Source organism: Scyliorhinus canicula, chromosome 6, assembly GCF_902713615.1.
Source record: "Scyliorhinus canicula chromosome 6, sScyCan1.1, whole genome shotgun sequence".
NCBI lineage: Eukaryota > Metazoa > Chordata > Chondrichthyes > Carcharhiniformes > Scyliorhinidae > Scyliorhinus > Scyliorhinus canicula.
Window position 1 is genome coordinate 183,596,192 of NC_052151.1, and position 26,667 is coordinate 183,622,858.

Genomic DNA, 26,667 nt, shown 5'->3' on the forward strand with positions numbered 1-26,667 from the left:
GCGAACATCTCCCGCAGGTGCGGGGCCAGCGCTGTCGCAAATTTTTTGTAGAAGTCCGCCGGGAATCCGTCCGGTCCCGGCGCCTTCCCCGTCTGCATGGAGCTGATACTGTCCATGATCTCTCCCAGTGCTAGTGGTGCTTCCAGGTCCCGTTTCCTGCCCTCTCCCACGACTGGTATGACCAGTCCATCAAGGAACCGGTTCATCCCAGCCTTCCCTGTTGGGGGCTCTGAGGTGTACAGCTCTTGGTAGAAGGCCTTGAAGGTTTTGTTAATCCTCTCTGGTTCTGTTTCCAACATGCCTCTGGTACCCCTGATTTGCCCAATTTCTCTGGTGGCTGCCTGCTTTCTCAGCTGGTGTGCCAACAGGCGGCTGGCTTTGTCTCCGTGTTCGTACAGGGTCCCGCGCGCCTGGCGGAGTTGGTGCACTGCTTTCCTGGTGGAGAGCAGGTCAAAGTTCCTTTGTAGTTCTTTTCTCTCCGCCAGGAGCTCTACGGTCGGGGCCTCAGAGTATTTACGGTCTACCTCCAGTATGGAGTCGACCAGCTTCTGCCCAGCCACCCTTTCCTCCCTATCTCTTTGCGCTTTGAAGGCAATGATTTCCCCTCTTAGTACGGCCTTAAGCGCTTCCCAGAACGTGGAGGATGATACCTCCCCGTTTTGGTTGTGCTCCGTGTACTCCGCTATGGCCCGCGCTATCCTTTCGCTGAAGGCCTTGTCAGCTAGTAAGGCACCGTCCAACCTCCATGTGGGGCGCTGGGCCCTTCCCGTCTCCAGCCGCACGTCCATGTAGTGTGGGGCGTGGTCTGATATCACAATTGCGGAGTATTCCACCTTGTCTATCCCTGGAAGCACCGTTTTCCCCACCACAAAGAAGTCAATTCTGGTGAACACGTTGTGTACTGGGGAGAAGAAGGAGAATTCTTTCTCCCCCGGGTGGGTGAACCTCCCGGGGTCCACAGCTCCCATCTGCTCCATAAAGTGACCGAGTTCCCTTGCCATGTTTGAGGTTTTCCCCGTTTTGGGGTTTGATCTGTCCGTCTTTGGGTCCTGTACACAGTTGAAGTCCCCCCCCATGATTAGTCGATGCGTCGCTATGTCCGGGATTTCTGCCATGGTCTTTTGGATGAAGCTCGTGTCGTCCCAGTTGGGCGCGTACACATTGACTAGGACTACCGGCGCCCCATCCAGGGCCCCGCTGACCATGACATATCGCCCCCCTGGGTCTGTAACCGTCTTTGTCGCCCTAAACATTGTCCTCTTGCCGATCAGTATCGCCACCCCCCTGGCCCTTGTCCCATAGCAGGAATGGTAGGTTTGTCCCACCCAGCCCTTTCTTACCCGCAGTTGGTCCTGCTCCCTCAGATGCGTCTCTTGGAGGAAGACTATGTCGGCCCTCATATTTCTGAGGTGGGTGAGGACTCTGGATCTCTTCACTGGGCCGTTAAGTCCCCTTACGTTCCAGGTGATTATCCTGGTGGGGGGCTTCTGCCCCCTCGTTCCTGTGGGATTAACCATGTTTGTCTGGTGGACGAGCCCCTGCTCTCCGGGGTTTCCCTTTGTTAGGGGGCCGTCCAGGATGGCCGCTACCACTGCTCTCCCCATGCGTTCGGGTCTCTGCGCTCCGGGGTTTCCCCTTGTCCCGGGGGCACCCGCAATGGCCGTCCACTGTGTGTCCGCCACGCGGGTAGTCCCCTGCACTCTGGGGGGCCCTTTTGCCCACAGACCGTACTGGGTGGGTGCTTGCAGCGGTTCCTTGTTCCGAGCCCTTGGTTGTGGCACTTTGTAGCCCTGTTCCTTTTCTGGCCTCGTTTGTCCCTTTGACCCTACCTTTCCCCTCCCTGTGTGCCCCCCCTGGTCTCTCCCTCTACCCTCCTCCCCTGTATACCCCTCCTTTGCTCCTCTATACCCTATTCCTGTCCCCGTTTGCTCTCCCGACTTTGGTGGGTGATCTCCCCCCTCCCCTGCCTGGCGCCTTCCCCCCTGTTGGGGGTGCGCAGCGGCCCTGCTTTGTTGCGTGCCCCCGGCGCTAGCTTTCCTGCTATTACGGTGGCTCCCCTCTCGGAGGTTGTTGTCTCGCTTCTCCTCTACCTGGCCTCTACGGTTTTCTGTCTGCTCTTCCCCCATCCTACCCATTGGCGTGTCGTTGCTCCTTGCCAGGGGCCCCTCGTCCCTACCTCCCCTGCTGTTCTTCCAGCCCGTGCTCCTCGACGAATCTATTCGCCTCAGCAGGGGCTGTAAAGAAATATTCCTTGTTTTGGTATGTGACCCAGAGCTTCGCTGGGTACAGCATACCAAAACGCACTTTGTTCCTGTAGAGAGCCGCTTTCGCTCTGTTAAACTCAGCCTGTTTCTTAGGTATATCCACTCCAAGGTCTTCATATATTCGGATGGTGTGCCCGTCCCATTTGCTGGCTCTATTTTCCTTGGCCCAGCGCAGGATTGCCTCCCTATCCCGGTACCGGTGCAGTTTGGCTATGACTGCTCTCGGTTGATACATATGACATTTTTGACATCTCATTATGGAAAGGGCATTAAAAATATTGAGTGTGCAAGGTATAGATCCACCAAAATCGTATCAACTTAGACAAACTTTAGTCTTGAGAATAAATTTGAGCTATTGGGACTATTCTAATGGAGCAAAGAAGGCTAAGATTGAAATTTAATAGAAGTTTTAAAATCATCAGTGTCTTAACGGGTGAATAGGGTCAGAACATTTTCTCCTGAGAGTCAATAGTGAGGTGAGGTCACTATTTTATAATGGTCCCTGAGGGAATGAGGAGTTAGGTTAGAAGAATAGTTTGATGCAGAGATTATTGGATGTTTTTTGAACTGTAAATACTTAAATCCTTGAAGCAGAGGAAGATACAGGGCTAGCATAGAGTGAGACAGTTGGATTTGTTTCAGGTTGCTCCAGCATTAAGACCTGGTGCAGAGTCAATGTGCCAAATGGCCGTTTCCCACTCTGGAATTCAGGAGAAATCTCTTTCTTTTGTAAGAATATCCATGTTTCTGCAGTTGTTCTCAGCCATTTTAGCTTTGATTAAATGCTGCAAGACTCCACAGCTCTTTATTGCCATCTCAGGGAATAGACGTTGTGAAGATTGAAGAGGAAGACTCCAGACTACTTCTCCATTATATTTCTGTCTGTACTTAGAGGTTGAAGCAAACTGATTCTTCTCAAATTACAGGAAATTAAGATGTTAATTATTTCGAACACTTATCCAGGAATAATGTTTTACCCAGAAAGTGGCTAGAGTATGGAATTTGCTACAGCATGATTAGAGTGGATGAGGGAAACATAATAAAGGATATGTTGGTAGGGTCAGTTGAAGTAGGGTGGTAGAAGGCTTGGAATGACCTATTTCTCGGTTATGAATTCTATGTAATGTATACTTCAAGCCAACAGATAAAATATCCATTGTTCTTCCAGGAACTGCTACTTCAGTTATTTCTGTAATGCAAATAATGTGTATATATACACCATACACTGCCCATCTCTCGTAGAGACTGGAAGTACCTTCTTCCAGAATGTCAAAATAAATTTTTCAAAGGTAGACCCAGCACAAGGAAATTTATAATGTGTTTTCCTGAAGCATGTATAATGTGCATTTCATTTTCCCTGTGAGAGCTCAAGAGCTTCAGGGCACAAGGACAACACCAAGCAACCTCAGATGAGAAATCGCCTATTCACATTTTTTTATCACGCTTTCTTGCTTGCACTTTGTCTTACACTCTTTGTATTCTTGCTATTTCTCATACTTTTGTTCTCACTATACTTTTTCACACACATGCGTAAAATAATGGAAACAAACTGCCAACCAAAGGAACTTGTGCACTGTTGATTTTTGCATCTCTTTAAATGGTTGTGTGAACAATCTACATAGGATTAGCACGTCATAGGCATTTACACATATGGAGATCAGCAAATACTCCACAATACATATTGGTTCCGGTGGTGCTAGACTGATGCAATGCATCATCTGTGGAAAGCAATTGGCCAAGATGGAGAAATGGTGTTGCCTGTGGCAACCTTTTGAGAGCTGAGGGGAAAACCCATGGGTTTTCTCAAAAAAAAAACTTAGGTGGAGTCCATAAAAGGAAAAATGATAGCTGATGTGTGGAAGGAGCAGGTTTGGTGGCTAAATTACCTTTTCTTGGTGCTGTTTCAAGCTGTAATGTTCAGACTCTGCAGCAGAGCCACAGGGAGTGGAGGTGGCATGGGCTGGTGATCCCCTACCAATTGATTATCAGTGGGATGTTCTGCACCCTTGGGGCCGACTCATTTTTGCTCCCAAGGTCTTGGGGGCCATGGGAGCCTTCTGTTCCTTCTCAGATTTTCCATGCTTCTCTTCCCACTTTGCTGCATTCCCCTGGATCAATCCATTTCCTCTGTGTCGCATTAGCACCTCACTTCTTCCTTACTCCATAATTCCTTTTTTAAAATAAATTTAGAGTACCCAATTTTTTGTTTCCAATTAAGGGGCAATTTAGCATGGCCAATCTACCTACCTTTCACATCTTTGGGTTGTGGGGATGAAACCCATACAGACACAGGGAGAATGTTCAAACTCCACACGGACAGTGACCCAGAGCCGGGATCGAACCTGGGACCTCGGTGCCGTGAGGCAGCAGTGCTACCACACGCCCGTAATTTGTTTTTTAACTGAATCACTCCTGCCCTCCACCTTATCACAGATCATCCCCTTTGTTCCATTTCCTTCCTACCTTTGCTTGCTTTTTTAAAAATAAATTTAGAGTACCCAATTATTTTTTTCAATTAAGAAGCAGTTTAGAGTGGCCAATCTACCTATCCTGCACATCTTTGGGTTGTGGGGGTGAAACCCACGCAGACACTGGGAGAATGTGCAAACTCCACACGGACAGTGACCCAGGGCCGGGATTTGAACCCGGGTCATCAGCGCCGTAGGCAGCAATGCTAACCACTGTGCCACCGTGCTGCCCTACCCTTGCTTGCTTATCAACAAATAAATATTTAACCTATTCCAATTCTGACAAAAGACCATCAATCTGAAATGATAACTATTCTCTTTCCACAATCTGCCTGACCTGCTTGAGTTTCTTTTTCAGTTTTCCAGCATCCACGTTTCTATTTTAATGTTCAATTTATTTTTGTCTCAAACTTCTTTCTACCCATTGTCTCGCCTCAGTTTCTGTCTGTTAGATGCCTGTCTTTTTCAGACTCTATCTGACGATGTGTGGTTTTCCACTGTTGCTATATTTATCTGGTTATAAATATGGCAGTCAATATGGTCGCATTCATTAATCCTAATTGTTTGCTCTAGAGTCGCCAGGTATCTTTTGATACCGCCACAAGGATCAAACCCGAATACTGATCAAGGAACCAATGCACCAGTTAGTTAGTTCAAAGTCAATACTATTTATTTACACACACAGTAATATCTACTCATGCACAAAATACTACAAACTAAACTATCTCTAACGCTAATGCCTATACTTAACTTCGGGTGCCCACTCAGTCAGAGGAACAATGGCCGTTGCTCAGGTCTGAGGCTGATGGGTTTGAAGAGGTAACAGGAGAACAGCTAAGGTCGTCCGTCTGATAGCGAGCATTGACCTTGGACTTACTTGCTTCTGGTGCAGCTGGTGGACGGGTCTCTCCGCTTCGAGAGCCAAGTCCAAGAGAGCGATTCTTTCTCAGGGCCTCCTCCTTATACCTGAAGAGGCTTCGCGCACTTTTGGGCGGGCTTTGAACTTGGCCCAATTAATTGGACCGTATCTTGATCACTCGTATTGATGTTGACCAATAAAGGGGTGGGTGCCCTGATGGCTGGGCGTGTCCTAGGTGGCCGTTGGCCTTGCTGTGTTTGTGTCTTTCTGGCGCCGGGATGTCTGCAATAGTATCTGTTACTTGAGTGTCATTCCTTTGTTCCCAGAGATGGGCCATCAATATGTTAATTGACCTACAGTTTCAGTCTCGTCTGGGAGATGCCTTCCCAATACGCATTCAGGCTCTGTGCCTGCTTGCTTTCTTAACATTGTCCATATTTCCCTACAGTCATTGCGATCATCCATTTTGTATTCTGGAAGTGGCCATCCCAGATGGCTACACCACTGCTCTGTAATATCAATCAGATCGCTAGTAAGCTGCAACAGTAAACATCACTAGCATGCTATAATTTGGAAAAACCAACTGGTGCTCAAAAACAAATTTAGGGACATGAGCAGCAAAGCGTCATTATACAATCTGCAACCTCTTTTGGTTTAATCAAGTTCCGTTCTCCAGTTACCCCTGTGCTCACTGACTTACATTGGCTCCAGGCTCAGCATCATCTTAATTTCCCAACCCTGTACCTAAATCATTTCATGTCTTTGCTCCTCATATCACTGTCTGCCAACACTCCTGTGAAGCACTTTGGGATATTTTACCGATCAATTGCTCTTACATTGATGGTCATGAAGTGTTTTGAGCACCTTGTGTCAAAGTGTTTTTAGATCTTCTTGTTCCACATATTGATCAGTTACAGTTTGCCCATCAGTCTCATAAATCAGTGAACGATGCTGACTAACCTGGTTCATTTGCTTCAACAGATGGATAGATTAGGCAGCTATGCTTGTACTATCTGTACAATTTCTCTTCAGCTTTTAATACCATGCAACCATTCATGCTTAGCGAAAAATTGAAAAACGTTTAAGTGAATCCTACTTTGGATCAGTGATTTCCTTCATAGCAGGTCCCAAAGGGTATTAATTTCCAGGACTCACTTGGAGCCCATGTTAACGAATACTGGATCTCCTCAGGGCTGTGTGCTCTCACCGTTACTTTTCATCTCCTACATCAGTGTTTTTCAAACTTTTTTCCCTGGGCCCTGGGAGTTGAAGGGTGGGTCAGTAAATTTGCAGACGATACGAAGATTGGTGGAGTTGTGGATAGTGAGGAGGGCTGTTGTCGGCTGCAAAGAGACATAGATAGGATGCAGAGCTGGGCTGAGAAGTGGCAGATGGAGTTTAACCCTGAAAAGTGAGAGGTTGTCCATTTTGGATGACAAATATGAAGGCGGAATACAGGGTTAACGCTATTGTGGAGGAGCAGAGAGATCTTGGGATCTATGTTCATAGATCTTTGAAAGTTGCCACAGGTGGATAGAGCTGTGAAGAAGGCCTATGGTGTGCTAGCGTTCATTAGCAGAGGGATTGAATTTAAGAGCCGTGAGGTGATGATGCAGCTGTACAAAATCTTGGTAAGGCCACATTTGGAGTACTGTGTGCAGTTCTGGTCGCCTCATTTTAGGAAGGATGTGGAAGCTTTGGAAAAGGTGCAAAGGAGATTTACCAGTATGTTGCCTGGAATGGAGAGTAGGTCTTACGAGGAAAGGTTGAGGGTGCTCGGCCTTTTCTCATTAGAACGGAGAAGGATGAGGGGCGACTTGATAGAGGTTTATAAGATTATCAGGGGAATAGATAGAGTAGACAGTCAGAGACTTTTTCCCCAGATGCAACAAACCATTACAAGGGGACATAAATTTAAGGTGAATGGTGGAAGATATAGGGGGGGATGTCAGAGGTAGGTTCTTTACCCAGAGAGTAGTGGGGGCATGGAATGTGGAAGTAGTTGAGTCGGAAACATTAGGGACCTTCAAGCGGTTATTGGATAGGTACATGGATTACGGTAGAATGATGGGGTGTAGATTAATTTGTTCCTAATCTAGGACAAAAGTTCGGTACAACATCGTGGGCCAAAGGGCCTGTTCTGTGCTGTATTTTTCTATGTTCTATTTTTGTCAACTGGTCGACCTTCGGGATCTAAGCAACGTACACCTACCTTTAATGTGGCAGGTGAGCCTGCCTGGTTCTCACTATTTCACTTCTTGGGTGAGACAGGAGGAAGCCCAGAGTAACTGGAGCACATCTATGGGCAGCACGGTGGCATAGTGGTTAGCACAAATGCTTCACAGCTCCAGGGTCCCAGGTTCGAATCCCGGCTTGGGTCACTGTCTGTGTGGGTCTGCACGTTCTCCCCGTGAGTGCGTGGGTTTCCTCCGGGTGCTCTGGTTTCCTCCCACAGTCCAAAAATGTGCAGGTTAGGTGGATTGGCCATGCTAAATTGCCCTTGCGGTCCAAATTGCCCTTAATGTTAGGTGGGGTTACTGGGTTATGGGGATAGGGTGGAGTTATGGGCTTGGGTAGGGTGCTCTTTCCAAGAGCTGGTGCAGACTCGATGGGCCGAATGGCCTCCTTCTGCACTGTAAATTTTATGAAATCTATGAAATCTCCCACTCTCTCGCTCCCCCACCCCATATTGCAGCTATCCGTAATCATTTCAGTTTTGCTCTCTCCCCCATCAATATTCATCTCCCTACGAGGTACGCTGTGTCTCTCACCGTATTTGATTGTCTTTATCTCCATGCCTGTGCCGTTGTTGCCCTTTTTCCATATCACTCATGCATTGCAAGTCTCTTTTCTCCAGGCTCCTAATGGATGACTCGCTTCCCCATTTTCTCCTTTATCATCAGGAATTTGTTTTCCTTGTTTCTCTTTCTGTTCCACTCATTCTCCATCTCCTCATTCACCTTTCTTTTTTTCCGTTTCCAAACAACTCTTCAATTTTCTCTGTGTCTCCGTCCGCCAATTTTGCTTTTTTTCCCCCAGCATCATGTCTGCCTCAATTGCTTCAGCACTCTCGTATATCAAAGTAGAATTAGAGTTACAAAGATATGTAGGGAGAGATACAGAGATGTGGAGAAATTGTGATATAGACCTAGTGAGACGGACGTTAGGCTGTTAACTTTTGATATTAAAACTCAACCATGGAATGCTTCAAAATCTGCCTGCCCCATTTTAACTATCTGTCACTCTAACCTCTCACCGTATGATGTTCAGTGTTGGTCAGATTCACAATAATTTATTGATGGTAAGGGTGTAGATTTAAAAAAATTTTTGTCCTATGGCACCAGAAGTGCCCTTCAGCGCAGTAAAAGGAAATCAATCCGTTGCCTCCCAAGTGCCTATCATACATCGGTAAGGAGAAAATATTCTTAATCTGAAACGAAAGAGGAAGCAGTATTGCGCGGCAATGTGAGTGAAAATGAAGAATGTCTGAACAATGAGAATCATCCCATGTCTCAGTACCGCTGCTGATTGGGTTCAGGGAAAATGCTACAATCTCTCGGGTGCAGGACAAATTGGTTCCTGAATTCAATTGTGCCTTTTTCCAAGAGAACTTTTTTATCAGACTTTTGATGCATGGACGAGGACATGCACTTGTGGTAAGATTCACTGATTTATTATTTTAATGCATTGGAATAGTTTTTGATACATATTATTTTTAATTAAAGTTAGATCTCTAAGACAGGGTAATTTTCTTTCCTTTTATTGTTATTGTTCATATGTGATTTTTGTAATGAGTGAGCAATCGACTCAGTGAATTTCTGTATGGGCAATAAAGTCAAATTGAAACTATATTGAATTTTACTATGTTAAATGTGCTGTATAAATGCAAGTTACTGTTGCTGTTCCTTTGCCTGTAAAGAACATATTAGAATAGAATCATAGAAAAGTTACAGCAGAAACGGAGGCCATTTGGCCCATCTTGTCCATGCCAGCCTGAGGACACCGAAGTGCCCTTTCTAATCCCATCTTCCTGCACCCAGTCCATAGCCCTGTAGCTTACAGCACTTAAGGAGCAGATCCAGGTACTTTTTAAAAGCGGTTAGGGTTTCTGCCTTCACCACCAACTCGGGCAGCAAATTCCAGACTCCTACAACTCTTGCGTAAAAAAGTTCTTCCTCATGTCTCCTATACACCTTCTGCCACTTATCTTGAATCTATGCCCCCAGTTCTAAGATTCTTCACCAAGGGAAATCATTTTATCCTGTCCACTCTATCTCGTCCCCTCATAATATTATGAAAAAACAGTTCTTTATACACTAGAAAGATATTTATCATGGTAAATCATTGTTCTGTGCTTAATTTCTATACTTTCATCATGTAGATAATCTTAAAGTTTCTGATTTATACATATTACGACACTTGGAAAAAATACACCTTGACAGTCTCCGATATCAGTTAGAGTCCTCTGTCATTATTGGTTTTGAGCAAATTTTGCTGTTATGTGAAAATCCATAATTACGATTGAAGACCATCATAGTTTGTTTTTCATAAGATGTTTTATCTAGGCCCAGGTAGGTCATAGAAGAGAAACTGTATGCTGTTGGAACATGTTAAAACCAAGGTGCCATCTGCCCTCCCAGGTGGATGTGTAAGATACCATGGCTAATATTTTGAAGAAGTACAGGGGAATTCTACCCAATGTTCTCTTTTAAAATAAATTTGGAGTACCCAATTCACTTTTTTCCAATTAAAGGACAATTTAGCGTGGCCAATTCACGTACCCTGCACATCTTTGGGTTGTGGGGGTGAGACCCACACAGACATGGGGAGAATGTGCAAACTTCGCACAGACAGTGACCTGTGAAAACTCCACATGAACAGTGACTGAACCTGGATCCGAGATCAAACCCGGGTCCTTGGCGCCGTGACAAAGCAGTGCTAACACGGTAGCACAGTGGTTAGCTCTGTTGCTTCACAGCGCCAGGGTACCAGGTTTAATTCCTGGCTTAGGTCATTGTCTGTGTAGAGTCTGCATGTTCTCCATGTGTCCTCTGGGTGCTCCAGTTTCCTCCCCAAGTCCTGAAAGACATGCTGTTGGGTAATTTGAACAATCTGAATTCTCCCCCAGTGTACCCGAATAAGCGCTGGAATTTGACGACTCAGGGATTTTCACAGTAACTTCATTGTATTGTTAATGTAAGCCTACTTGTGACAATAAAGATTGTTATTATTAACCACTGTGCCTCCGTTCCGCCTGGTTCTCGCTGATGTTCTGACCAATATTTATTTCTTACATCAAAAACTGATGATATCAGTACTTTGTTGATGTTTGGGAGAGCTTGCTGTGTACACATTGGTTGCTGTATTTCCTAGATTACAGCAGTGACTCCACTGTGAAGCTTTTTGTGCATTTTATGACGTCAGGATATTCTACGTAAATGTGAATCTTTTAATAATTTCTTCTAATGTAGCAAAATAATATTAGGTTTTTTTTGCATTGTTTTCCATTTACAGGATAAAACTAGAGTTGTTTCTCCAATAATTGATGTAATCAATATGGACAACTTCCAGTATGTGGGGGCTTCTGCTGATCTAAAAGGCGGTATGTACAATGTGAAAGACCTGAGTGACAGCCAGGTACCAAGCAAGTGATATTGCTTCTTAATACCTACTTGTCATTTAGACAGCAGTTTTAGAATAGTCAGACAATCTTGTTTTTTAAAAAAATAAAATTGTGTTTAGTCAATAGTACTTTTAGTCATTGTTACAGTAAAATTTTAAAATGTGCAATCTTAACATGTCACTCTTGCAGCTGTTAACTGGGTTCAAATTACCCGTTAAAAGTTTTTAAAATTTATTTTAAAATTTAGATTACCCAATTATTTTTTCCAATTAAGGGGCAATTTAGCGTAGCCAAACCGCCTAACCTGCACATCTTTGGGTTGTGGGGTGAAACCTACGCAGACACGGGGAGAATGTGCAAACTCCACACGAACAGTGACCCAAAGCCGGGATCGAACCTGGGACCTCAGCGCCGTGAGGCAGCAGTGCTAACCACTAGGCCACCGTGCTGCCCAAAACGTTGTAGACCTCTACGAAAATCGTAACACAGCCCATACTCTCTATGAATTCTTGGAGAGATTGGCAAATGTAGGAAAAATGTTGGAAAGCAAGAAAATTCTTAGATATTGAGCAAGCTGTAGAAGACCATAGTTATTCTTTTCACCATTTGTAACACAAAATATTCTCCACTCTCTGGAACACACCAATTTCTCTCTTTGAAGCACTGCATAATTTATTCCACAAATCAGCTACACTCTGGAAAGTATTCTAACTTAATTCGGACTTTTCATCTTCATAGTGTTGCTCCCTAATTTTCCCATAGCTCGTTGTCTGAAACAACCTGAGTATTTTTCCGTTCAGCCATTCATTTACCCATTCAGCAACACTCAAAGACTGGACCTTTAGACTTGCCATATTTCAGCCAAGGGGCTGTGTCCAGTCTTCCCAATACTCTATTCTATTCTACCGGAATTCCCCAAGGGAAGTTGTGCTGTGCTTGACAGCTGGAATCCGAAGATCCTGGAAGAAATGCTCAGCAGCCTTGGGTTGGGAAAATCTTGAGGTGTAGCGACAATCCGCTCAACATTACTGCAGCTCGGAAGCATCAAGCCATCCTATTTCTGTCGCATGTATTTTTCCAGCTTCTCCTTAAACGCGGCTATGCCATTTGTCTAGCCACGCCATATTTCTATCATTCTGAGTAAAGAACACCTCCTCCTGCTCCTATTTTCTATATATCTCCTAAATTCCTTATTGAATTTATTGCAGACTTTCCTTTTTTTTTTTTTTTTTATAAATTTAGATTACCCAATTATTTTTTCCAATTAAGGGGCAATTTAGCGTGGCCAATCCACCTACTCTGCACATTTTTGGGTTGTGGGGGCGAAACCCACGCAGACACGGGGAGAATGTGCAAACTCCACACAGACAGTGACCCAGAGCCGGGATCGAACCTGGGACCTCAGCGCCGTGAGGCGGTTGTGCTAACCACTTGGCCACCGTGCTGCCCTTATTGCAGACTTTCCTCCTAGATATAGGCTATGCTCCAATGGTCCCACCCTGATCTGCATACTGCCCCAAAGTTCCATTGCTCCGGTTGTCTACAAGATCTGGCTGCATTGTTTACTATTTCCTCTGCTTCTTATTTTGGTGTCCAGTACAAACCTGAAAATTTTTCTCATTGCAGCCTCACCCAAATCATTCGTATGAGGGGATGGTTTGAAGATAGATCATTCATATCCTCTACTTTAAGGGGTAGCATGATAGCGCTGCTGCCTCACGGTGCCAAGGTCCCAGGTTCGATCCCGGCTCTGGGTTACTGTCCGTGTGGAGTTTGCACATTCTCCCCATGTTTGCGTGGGTTTCGCCCCCACAACCCAAAGATGTGCAGGTTAGGTGGATTGGCCACGCTAAATTGCCCCTTAATTGTAAAAATGGAATTGGATACTCTACATTTATATTTAAAAAAAAAATCATATTCTCTACTTTTAATGTCAAGTTAATTATGATAGTGTGTATGGATGCTATAGGACAACAACTTGTATTTATATAGCTCCTTTAATCTAGTTCTGCATAGGAACATAATCAGACCTAAATTGGCACAAACCAGGTAAGGAGCTATTAGAATATACTGTGAGTGCTGAAATGTGAAATAAAAACAGGAAGTACTGGAAATTCTCAGCATGCCGTACAGCATCTGCCGAGAGATGAACAGAGTTAATATGTTGAGAAGAAGGTGGCAGATGATGCCAGACCTGCTGAGTTTATACCTGTTGGACAGGTGACAAAAGCTTGGGCAAAGAGAGAAGTTTTATGTACCGTATATACTCGTGTATCCTTCGATCTCGCGTATCATGCGACCCCTAAATTTTCACCCCCAAAACATGATTTTATGGTATACCTCATGTATCATGCGAGTGACTTTTTTGGAAATTAATTTTGGAAACTAAAACTTCCAAATGGTATCATTGTGTGTGGTTTCTGCAGAGTTGATTCTGCTGTGAAAGCTGTTCGCGATTCGAACAGCTTTCCAGCTGGCTTTACTAGCGTCGTTCAGCCACTTGCCGTTTCCATTCATAAAAACATGAATGGAAACGTCAAGTGGCTGAACATCTTCCCATCAGAATGTTGTGGTCAAAATCTGAAGAGTAGTATTCTGATGGGAAGATGTTCAGCCACTTGACGTTTCCATTCATGTTTTTATGAATGGAAACGGCAAGTGGCTGAACGACGCTAGTAAAGCCAGCTGGAAAGCTGTTCGAATCGCGAACAGCTTTCACAGCAGAATCCACTCTTCCCATCTTCCCATCAGAATACTACTCTTCAGATTTTGACCACAGCATTCTGATGGGAAGATGTTCAGCCACTTGACGTTTCCACTCATGTTTTTATGAATGGAAACGGCAAGTGGCTGAACGACGCTAGTAAAGCCAGCTGGATGCTATGTGACTTATCTTGGCCAGCATTTCACACCCGCGATCTTTGTACCTCGCGTATCATGCGACCCCCGAAATTTAGGCTTGAAATTAGGTGCTCAAAAGTTGCATGTTACGCGAGTATATACGGTATCTTAAATTATAATAATCTTTTATTATCGCAAGTATGAAGTTAACTGTGAAAAGCCCCCAGTCGCCACATTCTAGCGCTTGTTCAGGTAAGCTGATACGGGAATTGAACCCGCGCTGCTGGCCTTGTTCTGCATCACAAACCAGCTGTCTAGCCCACTGAGCCAAAAGGAGGGAAGTTGAGGTTTAGGGAGGGAAGTCCAGATCTTCGAGCCTAAAGTGCTGAAGTCTTGCTGCCAATGGTGGAGCATTGACAGTTGAGGAAGTCGAAGGAGCACAGAGATCTTGGAGGCTGATCTGGCTGGATAATGTTACAGAGATAGTGAGATATGAAATCATGGAGTGATTTAAACACAAGGATGAAAATTTTAAAATTGAGGCATTACAGGACTGGGAGCCAGTGTAGGTCAGTGAACAAAGCAATGATTTAACGGGACTTGGTCTGATTTCGAATAGAAGTATCAAAGGTTGGATGATTTAAAAAAAAATTCTTATATTACCCAATTATTTTTTCCAATTAAGGGGCAATTTAGTGTGGCCAATCCACCTACTCTGCACATTTTTGGGTTGTGGGGGCGAAACCCATGCAGACACTGGGAACACAAGCACCCACGCAAACTCCACACGGACAGTGACCCAGAGCAGGGATCGAACCTGGAACCTCAGCACCGTGAGGCAGCTGTGCTAACCACTAGGCCACCGTGCTGCCCTAAGGTTGGCTGAATTAAGGATAGTTCTAGGATCTCTCACCAGAATCAAACCACTGATGTTGGCACATTTTGTACACTAAAGAGAAGGGAAACCTTGTCTAACTTTGCAGTACATTTAACAAGAAGAAGAACTTCAGCATCTCGTGACAATAACAAATGTACAGAAAGCTACACAAATCATATAAATACCCAAGAAAATTTATCAAAAACAAAATTAGGTGCTGGAAATCTGGAATAAAAACAGCATGCAGGAACCACTTAGCAAGTTCAACGGCAATTGTGGAGAGAGGAACAGAGTTAATGTTTGAGGTTAATGACCTTTCATCAGAAGGTGAAAATGTGTCTCTTTAATTGATTCAAATAAAATAGCTGTAACTCCTCCGTTATAGTTACTCATAAATGGCAGTTTGGCACTGTAACCTATTCTATTTCCGCTAAAATGTATCTTTTATATTTAAAAGAGATTTATTTTGATCTTTCAGTGCACCTTTGTTATTGACCTGACTCATTTAATTGGCAGGATTTGACTGGAATCTGGTCTTTAAATGGGATTACATGACTCCAGAACAAAGAAGAGCTCGTCAGGGTAATCCGATTGGCCCTATTAGGTATGTATAGCCAGGGGTTTTATATTTGAATAAATATACATGTATTAGTGTCACACCATGTTCCCTGTGTCACATTTCCTTGTCGTGTTTCATAATCGGCAAATGTGTTCTTGGGAAATTTCTTGTGGCTGATTGGCTGATAGACAAGTCTCTTTCAATAATGTTTTTTCAGAAAACACAGCAAGCCAGTAATTCAGAGTATGCAAATAAAACTCTCTCATCAATGCAGACGGACAGATTGGGGGAGGTGGGGTGGTAACGTCACCAGGGGCGAAATTCTCCGACCCCCAGCAGGGTCGGAGAATCGCCTGGGGCCGCCGAAAATCCCGCCCCTGCCGTGGCAGAGATTCTCCGCCACCCGGGAAGTGGCGGCGGCAGGAATCTCGCCACTCCGATCGGAGAGGCCCCCGCGGTGATTCTCCGGCCCGGATGGGATGAAGTCCCGCCGCTGGGAGGCCTCTCCCGCCGCCAAGGTTTAAACCACCTCTGGAACGGTGGGATCAGCGGCGCGAGCAGGCCCTGGGGGGTGCGGGGGGCGATCGAACCCCGGGGGGTGCCCCCACGGTGGCCTGGCCCGCGATCGGGGCCCCCCGCTCAGACTCCGGGCCAGTGCCCTGGGTGCACTATTTTCTTCCGCGTCCGCCACGGCAGAGGCCGTAGCGGAAGAGAACCCCACATCGCGCATGCGCCGGCCGACGAAAGCCTTTCGGCCAGCCCCGCTGCCGGGGGCGGCGGTTTTTTGCGCCAGTCTTCTGGTGCAAACTTTGGGGAGGCCTGACCCCTGAGTGGTTGGCGCTACTCCCCTACGCCGACACCCTCCGTCACGCTTGGTAGGGGAGAATGCCGCCCCAGATTAGTAATCCAGAGGCCCTGGTTAGAAAAACACCATGACAAATGATGGAATTTAAATTCAATTAATAAATCTGTAATTTAAAGCGAGCCTTGGTAATAGTGACCATGAAACCATTGTTGGTTGTGGATAAAACCATCTGGTTCACTAAGGTCCATTAGGGAAGGAAATCTGCCATCCTTACATTATCTGGCCAGAGCATGACTCCAGACCCATCACAATGTGGTTGACTCTTAAATGCCCTCTGAAATGGCCTAGCAAACCACTCCGTTGTATCAAAACTGCTACAGAGTCTGCAAAAAGGAATGAAACCAGACGGATCGACCTGGACACTGGAAATGTTAATGGCATACCCAAGCCTGTCAACCCTGTAAAGCTGTCCCTATTAACATTACAGACTGACCCACCAGAGGTGGTAGCACAGTGATACATGATTGGGAGGGAGTTTCTCAGCATTGACTCATGAAGACTGATGGCATCAGGTTAAATATGGGCAAAGAAACTGCCTGCTGGTTACCATCTACCATTACCCCATGGCTGATGAATCCGTACTCCTCCATATTGAACACCAGTTCGGGGGTGCACTCAGGGTGGTTAGAGCACAGAATGTATCTGGGTTGGGCGGGGGGGGCGGGTAGGCTTCAATGTCTGTCATCAAAAGTGGATCGGCCGCACCATCCCTGACCAAGCTGGATGAGTCTTAGAGCATAGCTGCTGGACTGGGTCTGCGATGGGTGGTGAAGGAACAAGAGGGAAAAACATACTTAACCTAATCCACACCAACCTACCTATTGCACATCCATCTGTCCATGGCAGTATTGATAGGAGTGACCACCGCACAGTCCTTGTTGAGTCAAAGTCCCATCTTCACATTGAAGATATGGGTTGTGTGGACTACCACCATGCTAAATGGGGATACTGAGGTAAAACTGATTGCCCTTGACATCAAGGCAGTGTTTGAAAAATGGTATCAAGAAGCCCTAGCAAAACTGAAGTGAATAGGAATCGGGGGTGGGAACACTCCACTGAATGGAGTCATCCTAGCACAAAGGAAGGTGGTTGTGGCTGCTGAAGGTCAATCATTTCAGTTCCAGTCGGGCCTCACGGTAGCATGGTGGTTAGCATCAATGCTTCACAGCTCCAGGGTCCCAGGTTCGATTCCCGGCTGGGTCACTGTCTGTGTGGAGTCTGCACGTCCTCCCTGTGTGTGCGTGGGTTTCCTCCGGGTGCTCCGGTTTCCTCCCACAGTCCAAAGATGTGCGGGTTAGGTGGATTGGCCATGCTAAATTGCCCGTAGTGTAAGGTTAATGGGGGGATTGTTGGGTTACGGGTATACGGGTTACGTGGGTTTAAAGTAGGGTGATCATTGTTCGGCACAACATTGAGGGCCGAAGGGCCTGTTCTGTGCTGTACTGTTCTATATTCTATGTTCTATGTACATCACTGCAGCAGTCCCTCAGGGTAGTGTCCCAGAATCTTCAGTTGCTTCATGAATTACCTTTCCTCCCTCAAGTCAGAGATGGGGATGTTTGTTGATGATTGCACAACGTTCAGCACCATTTGAAACTCATCAGATACTGAAGCAGTCCATGCCCATATGCAGCAAGACCGGGACAACATTCAGTCTTGGATTGATAAGTGACAAGTAACATTCTTGTTACACAAATGCCGGGCAATGACCATCTCCAGCAAGAGAGAAGCCAATCATCTCCCCTTGACATCCAATGGCACAACTTTTGCTGAATCCTCCACTATCAGCAACCTGGGATTGCCACTGAACTGGACGAGCCATATAAATACTGTGGCTGCAAGAGCAGGTCAGAGGCTGGGAGCTCTGTCCTGCATAGAATAACTCACCTCGACTTCTTGGAGCCTGTCCCTGTCCACCATCTACAAGGCACGAGTTAGGAGTGTGATATAATACTTTCCACTTACTTCCACAACACTTAAGCTCGACACCATGCAGGACAAAACAGCCCACTTCATTGGCACCCTGTCCACCACCTTCAACATCCATCCCCTCCATCACTGGAGCACAGTGGCAGCAGCACGCCAAGGCTCCTTGGACAGCACGTCCTAAACGAGTGACCTCCAACACACGGAAGAGCCACAGATGTATGGGACACCACCTGGAAGCTCCCCTCTAAGCCACACGCCATCTTGATTTGGAATTGTATCATTGTTCCCTCACTGTCACTGGGTCAAAATCCTGGAATTCCCTAACAGTACTATGGGTATTCCTACATCACCTGCACTGCAGCAGTTAAAGAGGGTAATTGACAAAAAAAACTCTGCCCTGTATAACAGGAGTTAAAGAAAGAGCTGTAAACATAGGCCATGTCCTCTGATTCTATGTTGTGGAGAAGTGAAATAAAAGGAAACTTTCATTTCTAGAGCACCTTCCATAACCTCAGGACATCCTAAACACTTTACAGCCTAAGCATGTACTTTTAAAGAGCAATCAGTGTCATAGGAAGCATTTTCACATAATCTACTAATGACCAGATCATCTGTTTCAAGTGATATTGATATTAATTGAGTTTTTAATTGTATTCAGTTGGTGGCATTAATTGGAGTTTACCTGTAAAGGAATAGACTGAAACTAGTTGTTGATTTGGAGTTGTATTAGATGTCATGCGTTTTTTTCAAAATAGCAAATTATAAGGGTATAAAGGGAGTTCTTGATGTCGAGTCCTTACCTGTGGGTCAGATACTCCCTGTTCAAGTCCCACTTCAGGATTTGATGATAACAGAAGGTGCATTTATAATAGGCCAAACAGGCTGATTACCAGCCTGTAAACCCTTCCAAAACGCTTTTGGCAGAAGAGTTTCCTGGTCAACCATACTGCAGAAGGCAACAGTAAACCACTTGAGTACTTTGCCAAACATAATCATGGACCAATGCAATGGAAGTCCACCATCACCCACGCCCTCTTATGGCATGGTACATGGAGAATGAGGATGGGTATAAAGACTGGGCTCTAGTGTTCTACAATTCACCTTCTAGTTGTCTGAGTTCAAACTGTTGGTTGAGGGATAAATAAGGAGACCGGGATGAATCACTGTTCTTTTTCGAATTGACGCCATGGGTATCTTTTACATCCAGCTACGAGGGTAAGTGCAACATTGTACATTAATTCCACATTAAACACGAGACAGCATGTTGAATTTAACATTTGTTCAATTCTTTCCTTTTTTTTCTCTGCTTGTTTTGTTTCTCTGTTACTTGCTCCAACTTTGTTCTCTTCGTCCCTCTTCCATCCCTGCCACACCCATCTCACCAACTTTGCCATTTTGGCCCCAGCCTCTAAGCCAGTTTAGATGTTCCTTGAAGCTCCAGCCCATAAAGCTCCTGAGACAGAGAGGAAGCATCTTTGCTGCTTTCACCCACCACTCATGCCTCTATCTTCTGAACCCATTCCCTCTTCAAGGTATTTATAAGAGTTTTATTTAATATGTTCACAAGGTCCCAATTCCTCACCAGCAGTTGATGGGCTCAAGTGAGGGAATCACTTTTGTCAAGTGATCCAGTTAATTATGCTTTTGTGTCTTTTCTGATATTCCATGTCTTATATTCTTAACCAGATTTGTCATTCACTCCCTTCTAGCTTTATCCTGTATCCTTTGTTCCTTCCTTCAAGTTACCAAGTCCAATGCTCCTTCCCATTTGAATTTTGAGACTTTCCTTCTAAGAGATCCTGATTCAGTTTCCCTCTTGCTAGACCCAGCAAGCTTGATTTCTCTTGTTACCCACATGTTCCAGGTGCTGCTGACTGACTCGGTAACAGCCACAAGCCTGTCACCATGTCCAGCATTAAAGAGACATCCATCTTAGTCATGATACCATAAAATTCTGGCTCTCGTTTCTCCCAATCCCATGCCCATCCTGCTGCTCGAAGACATATGTGACCAGACTGATGGGTATCGTCCACAACCTGATATGTATGGTGTTTTCAGGAAACCACTATGAATTCAGACTGAGGTATTTCTCCAAAGTGCCTAGTCTCAAGGTGGAGGATATTGTTGCAAGAATTTTAAATGCCGCTTTGATAAATTTAACTGGTTTGCATTACTTCCAGTAGCAAAACTGCTGAGGTTGGTAGAGAGCACATATTGACACATGAAAGGGCAAATTCATTGGCTTATTACCTTAATGCACAATCCAAAGATGTGCAGATTTGGCCACACTATATTGGCCCTTAATTGGAAAAAAAAATGAATTGGGCACTCTAAATTTATTTTAAAAAAGAAATGTGACGGACAAAATGCAAGCTGGAAGTATTTTTTTAAGTGGATACAGATTTCTTAGTAAATTTATGAAGAATTGCCATGTTAGATAACTAGTTCTAGTCTTTATGGGATAACATAGTTTTACTTAGTTTGTTTTTACATTCTACTGCAACCACTCAAAGTTTGAGCATTTTAAAATGGACCCCTGTCAGTAGCCTGATTGAATCTCAGAATGATGTATGTTGTTTCAAGGTTGGAAAGAAAAGCTCACATTTACATAGCACCTTTCCCATCCTTGGGATGTCCCAAGCTGATTACAACAGCGCATCATGGCTGCCAATTTGCCTATATGGACTAATCTATTTTAGGTGGTGTTGGTTGCGGGGGAAATGTTGACCTTGACACAGGGAGAACTCCTCTTATTTGAATAATATCATGATATTTTACACCCCAACAGACAGGTGGGACTTTGACTTAATGTTTCATTTGAAAGCCAGCATCATGGCAAGTGCAGCACTTTCTAAGCTCTTGTGCCAGCTGAGATTGAGATGGGGCTGAACCCTTTTCCTTCTGAGATCTTTAGAGTTTATAATTCAGTGCAAGGCAAGCCTTCAGACCCTTGGTAGCTTAGGGGATAAGGCAGTGTTGTGGTAATGTTGCTGGACTAGTAATCCAGAGGTCCAGGCTCTGAATTCAATTAAGAAATTGAATTGAATTCAAATGAATAAAAATCTGGAATTCAAAGCTAGTCTCATTTTTGGTGAACGTGAGTAAAGACCATCTTCTGAAATTGTCTCGCAAGCCACCCAGTTCAGAGGCAATTAGGGATGGGCAACAAACACTGACTTTTTCAGCAATGCTCACATCCCATGAAAGAATAAAGATTAGAATGCCTTTTGTTGCCGAGAATGCAACACCCTCTGTAGATTTCTCCCATTTCAGCTTTTTGTATAAGAGTACAATTTTGAGACCTTTAGGGTAGAAATTACTATGGTGATGTTACAATACAAAAACTGAACACATTATTTCTATTACAAAATGCTAATGTGTTTGCCCTAGTTTCTGAGCCTAGACCTGGTGCTTGGAGAATTTTGTTAGATGACAATGAATGGAGGTAGGTTTATAGAAAAACATGTCAATTAAAGTCCCAGTTTCTGTTTTCAGTGGGAATGCCAGTAGCCAGTGCAGTGGGCTGAGTAAAACATTGATACTTTGATTTGTTTACTGTTGAGTCGTTCAAAATGTGCAGGTGGGCTATATGTGCAATGAATGGATTTATCTTTGCTACTAATGGCTAGGGAGAATCTGATGAGACTCTTGATGGTTACAGAAGTGCAGACATAGGGCAGCACGGTAGCACAAGTGGATAGCACTGTGGCTTCACAGCGCCAGGGTCCCAGGTTTGATTCCCTGCTGGGTGACTGTTTGTGCGGAGTCTGCACGTTCTCCCCGTGTCTGCGTGGGTTTCCTCCCGGGTGCTCCGGTTTCCTCCCACAGTCCAAAGACGTGCAGGTTAGGTGGATTGGCCATGATAAATTGCCCTTCGTGTTCAAAGAGATTAGGTGGGGTTATTGGGTTACGGGGATAGGGTGGAAGTGAGGGCTTAAGTGGGTCAGTGCAGACTCGAAGGGCCGAATGGCCTCCTTCTGCACTGTATTTTCTATGTTCATATGAGTTTTTGGTTTTGGTACTTTTATGTAGATTGCAGGCAGTGGTAAAATCTTTGCATTATTCATTTCGCAAAAAATATTATCTCACCAATTAGGGGGCATGACTAATTGATAAAATCACAGAACATAGGAAGATGCCATTTGACACCTCATGCCATTGCAAACTCTTGAAAGGGCTATCTAATTAGACCCGCACCTTTCCCTACAACCGTGCAATTTAGTTTCCTTTTCAGGTATATAACCAATTCCCTTTTGAAGTATGTAATGTATTGTGTTATATAATGTATAAAGTAAACAATGCATTGTGTTCTCCTTAGAACGCCCATGATAGCTGGGGGTCTCTTTGTGATGGATAAAGGTTACTTTGAAGAGCTTGGTAAATATGACATGATGATGGATGTCTGGGGTGGAGAAAACTTGGGTAAGTGACTGTAATATTCAGTGTTAAAGCAATGTTGTTCAAACCTTTCTTCCCAGATCCACCATCCTTTGGGACCCACAAAGGCAGACCTTCACAACCCACCCTGGCCGACCTTCATGACACACGCCATGTTCACTTACCATTAATGCAAAAAGGGGGCCCTGCTTGGTCCTCACAATCTCACTTGAATCAGGTTCAAAGGAGAAGAGGGCAATCCGCATATTGGGTGTAGACTTCAGTCAGTTCGTTTATGAAAACAGAAAATCCGACCTTGCACGTGCAGCTCATCGTGAAGGGCAATAGCAACAAAATGCTTGTTTTACTCAGCACTGGATACTCCTGGGAGATGCTACTCCAGAATGCTGACAGTGTTGTGGGCTTTTGTTTGTTTTTTAAGTGGTATCACAGGTCAGCTACAGCAGCGTAGTCTTTTAATTTGGAGTCTGCTCTAAGTTAATAACTGACTCTGGTGTCTCAACCTCCAAAGTAATTTTTCACCCATAATTTCTGTTTCAAAATTTGAAACTTCTCTCATTTGCCAATACCTCCCTGCATATAACGCAAATGTGCTTTGCATCCTTATTTGCATTAGCACAATAGACAAAATCATACCTCAAGAAATCATCTTTATACTGCTTTGTTCCCGAGTTAAGTTTGGACGCTGTTAACCAGAGGTCTTCGAGCTCTGCAAAGAGTTAACACTAGCACTGCTCTGTCCTGCCCTGGACTCCTGAACAGCTTGATCCAATTGATTCTGTTTGAGATCCTGTCCAGTAGGTACACTGCCTATTTAATCTCTGACTTTCTCTTCCCTGTAAGAAAATGATAGATCTTCACAGTTCTCTTGCCAGCAGCTGGAAAATGGAAGCAACTCCGCTCTGTGATATTGAAGTTTTTCAATTGAAGGGCAATTTAGCGTGGCCAATCCACCAACCCTGCACATCTTTGGGTTGTGGGAGTGAGACCCACACAGACACTGGGAGAATGTGAAAATTTCTCACAGACAGTGACCTGGGGCCGAGATCGGTGCCCTGAGGCAGCAGTGCTATCCACTGTGCCATTGTATCATTTGTTAGTTGTCTTATTAAGGATAAAGTCTTTAAGTTGCAGATACTTAAAAAAGTGTCTCGGAATGTCAATTTGTTGGCGTAGCTGCTCAAAGGATGACAAGGAGGCGCCACTGAACATTTCTGCCAACCGACAAATGCCTCTATCTCTCTGCCTACAAATGCTTCTACCTCTCCAAATATGGAATCCATGGTCCATAAGACTTGATGGGAAGTCCAGGTTGCCCTGAATGGGAGAGAAAGCGAAAGTCAGTTTAAATCTCCCTTCTAATTGACCAACCATCCTCTATGCTCTAAGAATGTTAATAATTATGGGATTATCACACCTAGCAGAGCCTGATCTAAAGTCCCCAACAACAATAAGGACTGGCCTGCTTCGATATCGAGCCAAATTAAGGTAGGGTCCTTTCTAACCCAGTCCCTTATGAACATAAGATGAGATAATTGGTATATTCTAATACTTGGCACCCCTCAATCCCCTCTTAGAACCTGGGAGCTGCATCATGGCCAACTTCAAACGAGGCTTTTTATTCCAAATGAATGAGCTGATCACTCCACTGATCCCATTTAAGACCTTAGCAGACATTACGATTGGCAACAACTGTAAAGGATATAGCAATCTAGCAATCTTAATGAATGCAATTGTACCCAGCTATGATATCAGCAGGGGGGGGGGGGGGGGGGGGGGGGGACCAAGGAGCCAAATCCCACCTAATAGACACAATCAACTGAAGAAAATTGGCCCTGTACAGTTGCTTAAAGAAAGGGATAATTGCAACACCCAGATAAGTAAACCCCAAAGTGGACCACCTGAATGGGGAGTTACCAAGTTGGGGGTGTCTACCTCTCAAACCCTCCCACTGGCATAACCTCAGGCGTGGTAAAACTAATCTTGTGACTGAAAAAAATGCTAAATCTATCTACCACATCAATAACAGTGGGACCTGAGATGTCCGACTTTGATACAAACAGCAGCAAGGTGTCAGCTTAAAGCATGATCTGATGCTGCTTCCCGCCCCCCAAAGCACAGCCCAAAAACTAAAGGCCCCTGTCTGATAGCCTCCGCCAAAGACTCTTTAGCCTTATTCTGCATTACAAGCCAGCTGTTTAGCCCACTGTGCTAAACCAGCCCCTTTGTAATTGTATGTGTTTGTAGAAGATCCCCCCCATCACTCAATGAGTATAGTCCCAGCCTATTGAGTCTCTCCTCATAAATCAATCCTCTCAACTCCGGAATCAACCTAGCGAATCTCCTCTGCACCCCCTCCAGTGCGAGTACCTTCTTTTTAAGGAGACCAAAATTGTGCACAGTACTCCAGGTGTGGCCTTAGCAGTACCCTCTACAGCTGCAACTTAACCTCCCTGCTTTTAAACTCCATCTCTCTAGTAATGAAGGACAACATTCTATTTGCCTTCTTAATTACTTGCTGTGCCTGCAAACCAACATTTTGCGATTCATATACAAGGACACCCAGGTCCCTCTGCACAGCAGCATGCTGCAATTGTTTAGCATTTAAATAATAGTGCATTTAATGTTATTCCTATCAAAATGGATGACATCACTTGGCTCGGGTGATGCTTGATTCCTTGCCGACCCAGCAGACTGAGAGGAACTTAAAGTTTGCAAACCAAAAACTGTATGAGTTCGGGAACAAGCTGACTAAATACTTGGCTTCCTTGGCTAAGAAGAGGGCCTATTCTAAATCTATCCCCTCTGTATGTGATTCCAGAGGTAATAGGTTATTAGAAGTATGGACATTAAAAAGGCATTCCGGGATTTTTGTGCTAAGTTATATTAGACGGGCCAGTTTGGAGATGTACTGACATTTTTTCATCCCTAAAGCCTCCTACAGCATTGGAGAATCAGTGGCTGGACCTAAATGGTCCTTTCTCTAAAAGGGAGATGTGGCCATTAGGGAGCTCAAACTGGGTAAGGCCCCTGGGCCGGATGGTTTGGGGTGCAAGTTTTACAGGGAATTTAAGGACTTGATGAGAGATCTGTTAATTGGTGTGTACTATTATTCATTGGAGACAGGTCTGCCACCACCAATACTCTAAGAAGCGAACATTTAATTGATTTGAAGACAGTCAAGAACCCAGAGCAGTGTGCTTCCTGTAGGCCAATCTCGCTTCCAAATGTTGATTTGAAATAGTTGTCTAATTGTTAGTGCAGCATTTAGAAGGAATTCGCCCGTTGGGTCATCCAGGGGGATCAGACTGGGTCCATAAAGGTTCAGAATTATTGCAATAATTAAATAATTAATTAAATTTAGAGTATTCAATTATTTTTTCCAATTGAGGGGCAATTTGGTGTGGCCAATCCACCTACCCTGCACATCTTGGGGATGTAGGAGCAAGACCCATGCAGACACGGGGAGAATGCGCAAACTCCACACTGACAGTGACCCAGGGACAGGATCGAACCTGGGACCTCTTTGCCATGAGGCAGCAGTGGAATTATTACAATCATGTCGCACGGTTACTGAATGTTCTCCAAGTCCAAAGCGGGTATTGGATGGATTAGTGATTTCCTTGGACATAGAGAAAGCTTTTGACCGGGTGGAATGGGTTGGGAGAGGAATATGTTAAGTGGATATGTGTGCTGTATCATAGGTCCTTGCAGCAGTGCTTAAGAATAGTTATAGATCTGGGAATTTTGGCCTTCAGAGAGGGACCAGGCAGGGTTGCCCCTTATCCCCCTTGCTGTTCACATAAATAATAAATATTCACTTATTTCAATGGTTACTGTGAAAGCCCCTAGTCGCCACATTCCGGCGCCTGCTCTGGGAGGTCGGTATGGGAATTGAACTCGCGCTGCTGGCCTTGTTCTGAATTCCAAGCCAGCTGCTTAGCCCACTGTGCTAAACCCACCCCGTCATAATTTTGAGGCTTA

At 44.8% G+C, this 26,667-nt stretch overlaps 1 protein-coding gene across 1 annotated transcript in view; it reads left to right on the top strand.

Moving 5' to 3' along the window:
- The window catches only part of galnt2 (UDP-N-acetyl-alpha-D-galactosamine:polypeptide N-acetylgalactosaminyltransferase 2), a 172,454-nt gene that overhangs the window by 87,916 nt on the left and 57,871 nt on the right, over positions 1 to 26,667 (top strand). The window contains exons 8-10 of the mRNA XM_038800613.1: positions 11,106 to 11,193; positions 15,449 to 15,536; positions 22,604 to 22,707. Coding sequence (XP_038656541.1) covers positions 11,106 to 11,193; positions 15,449 to 15,536; positions 22,604 to 22,707 — 280 coding nt within the window. The remainder of the gene's footprint in view (positions 1 to 11,105; positions 11,194 to 15,448; positions 15,537 to 22,603; positions 22,708 to 26,667) is intronic.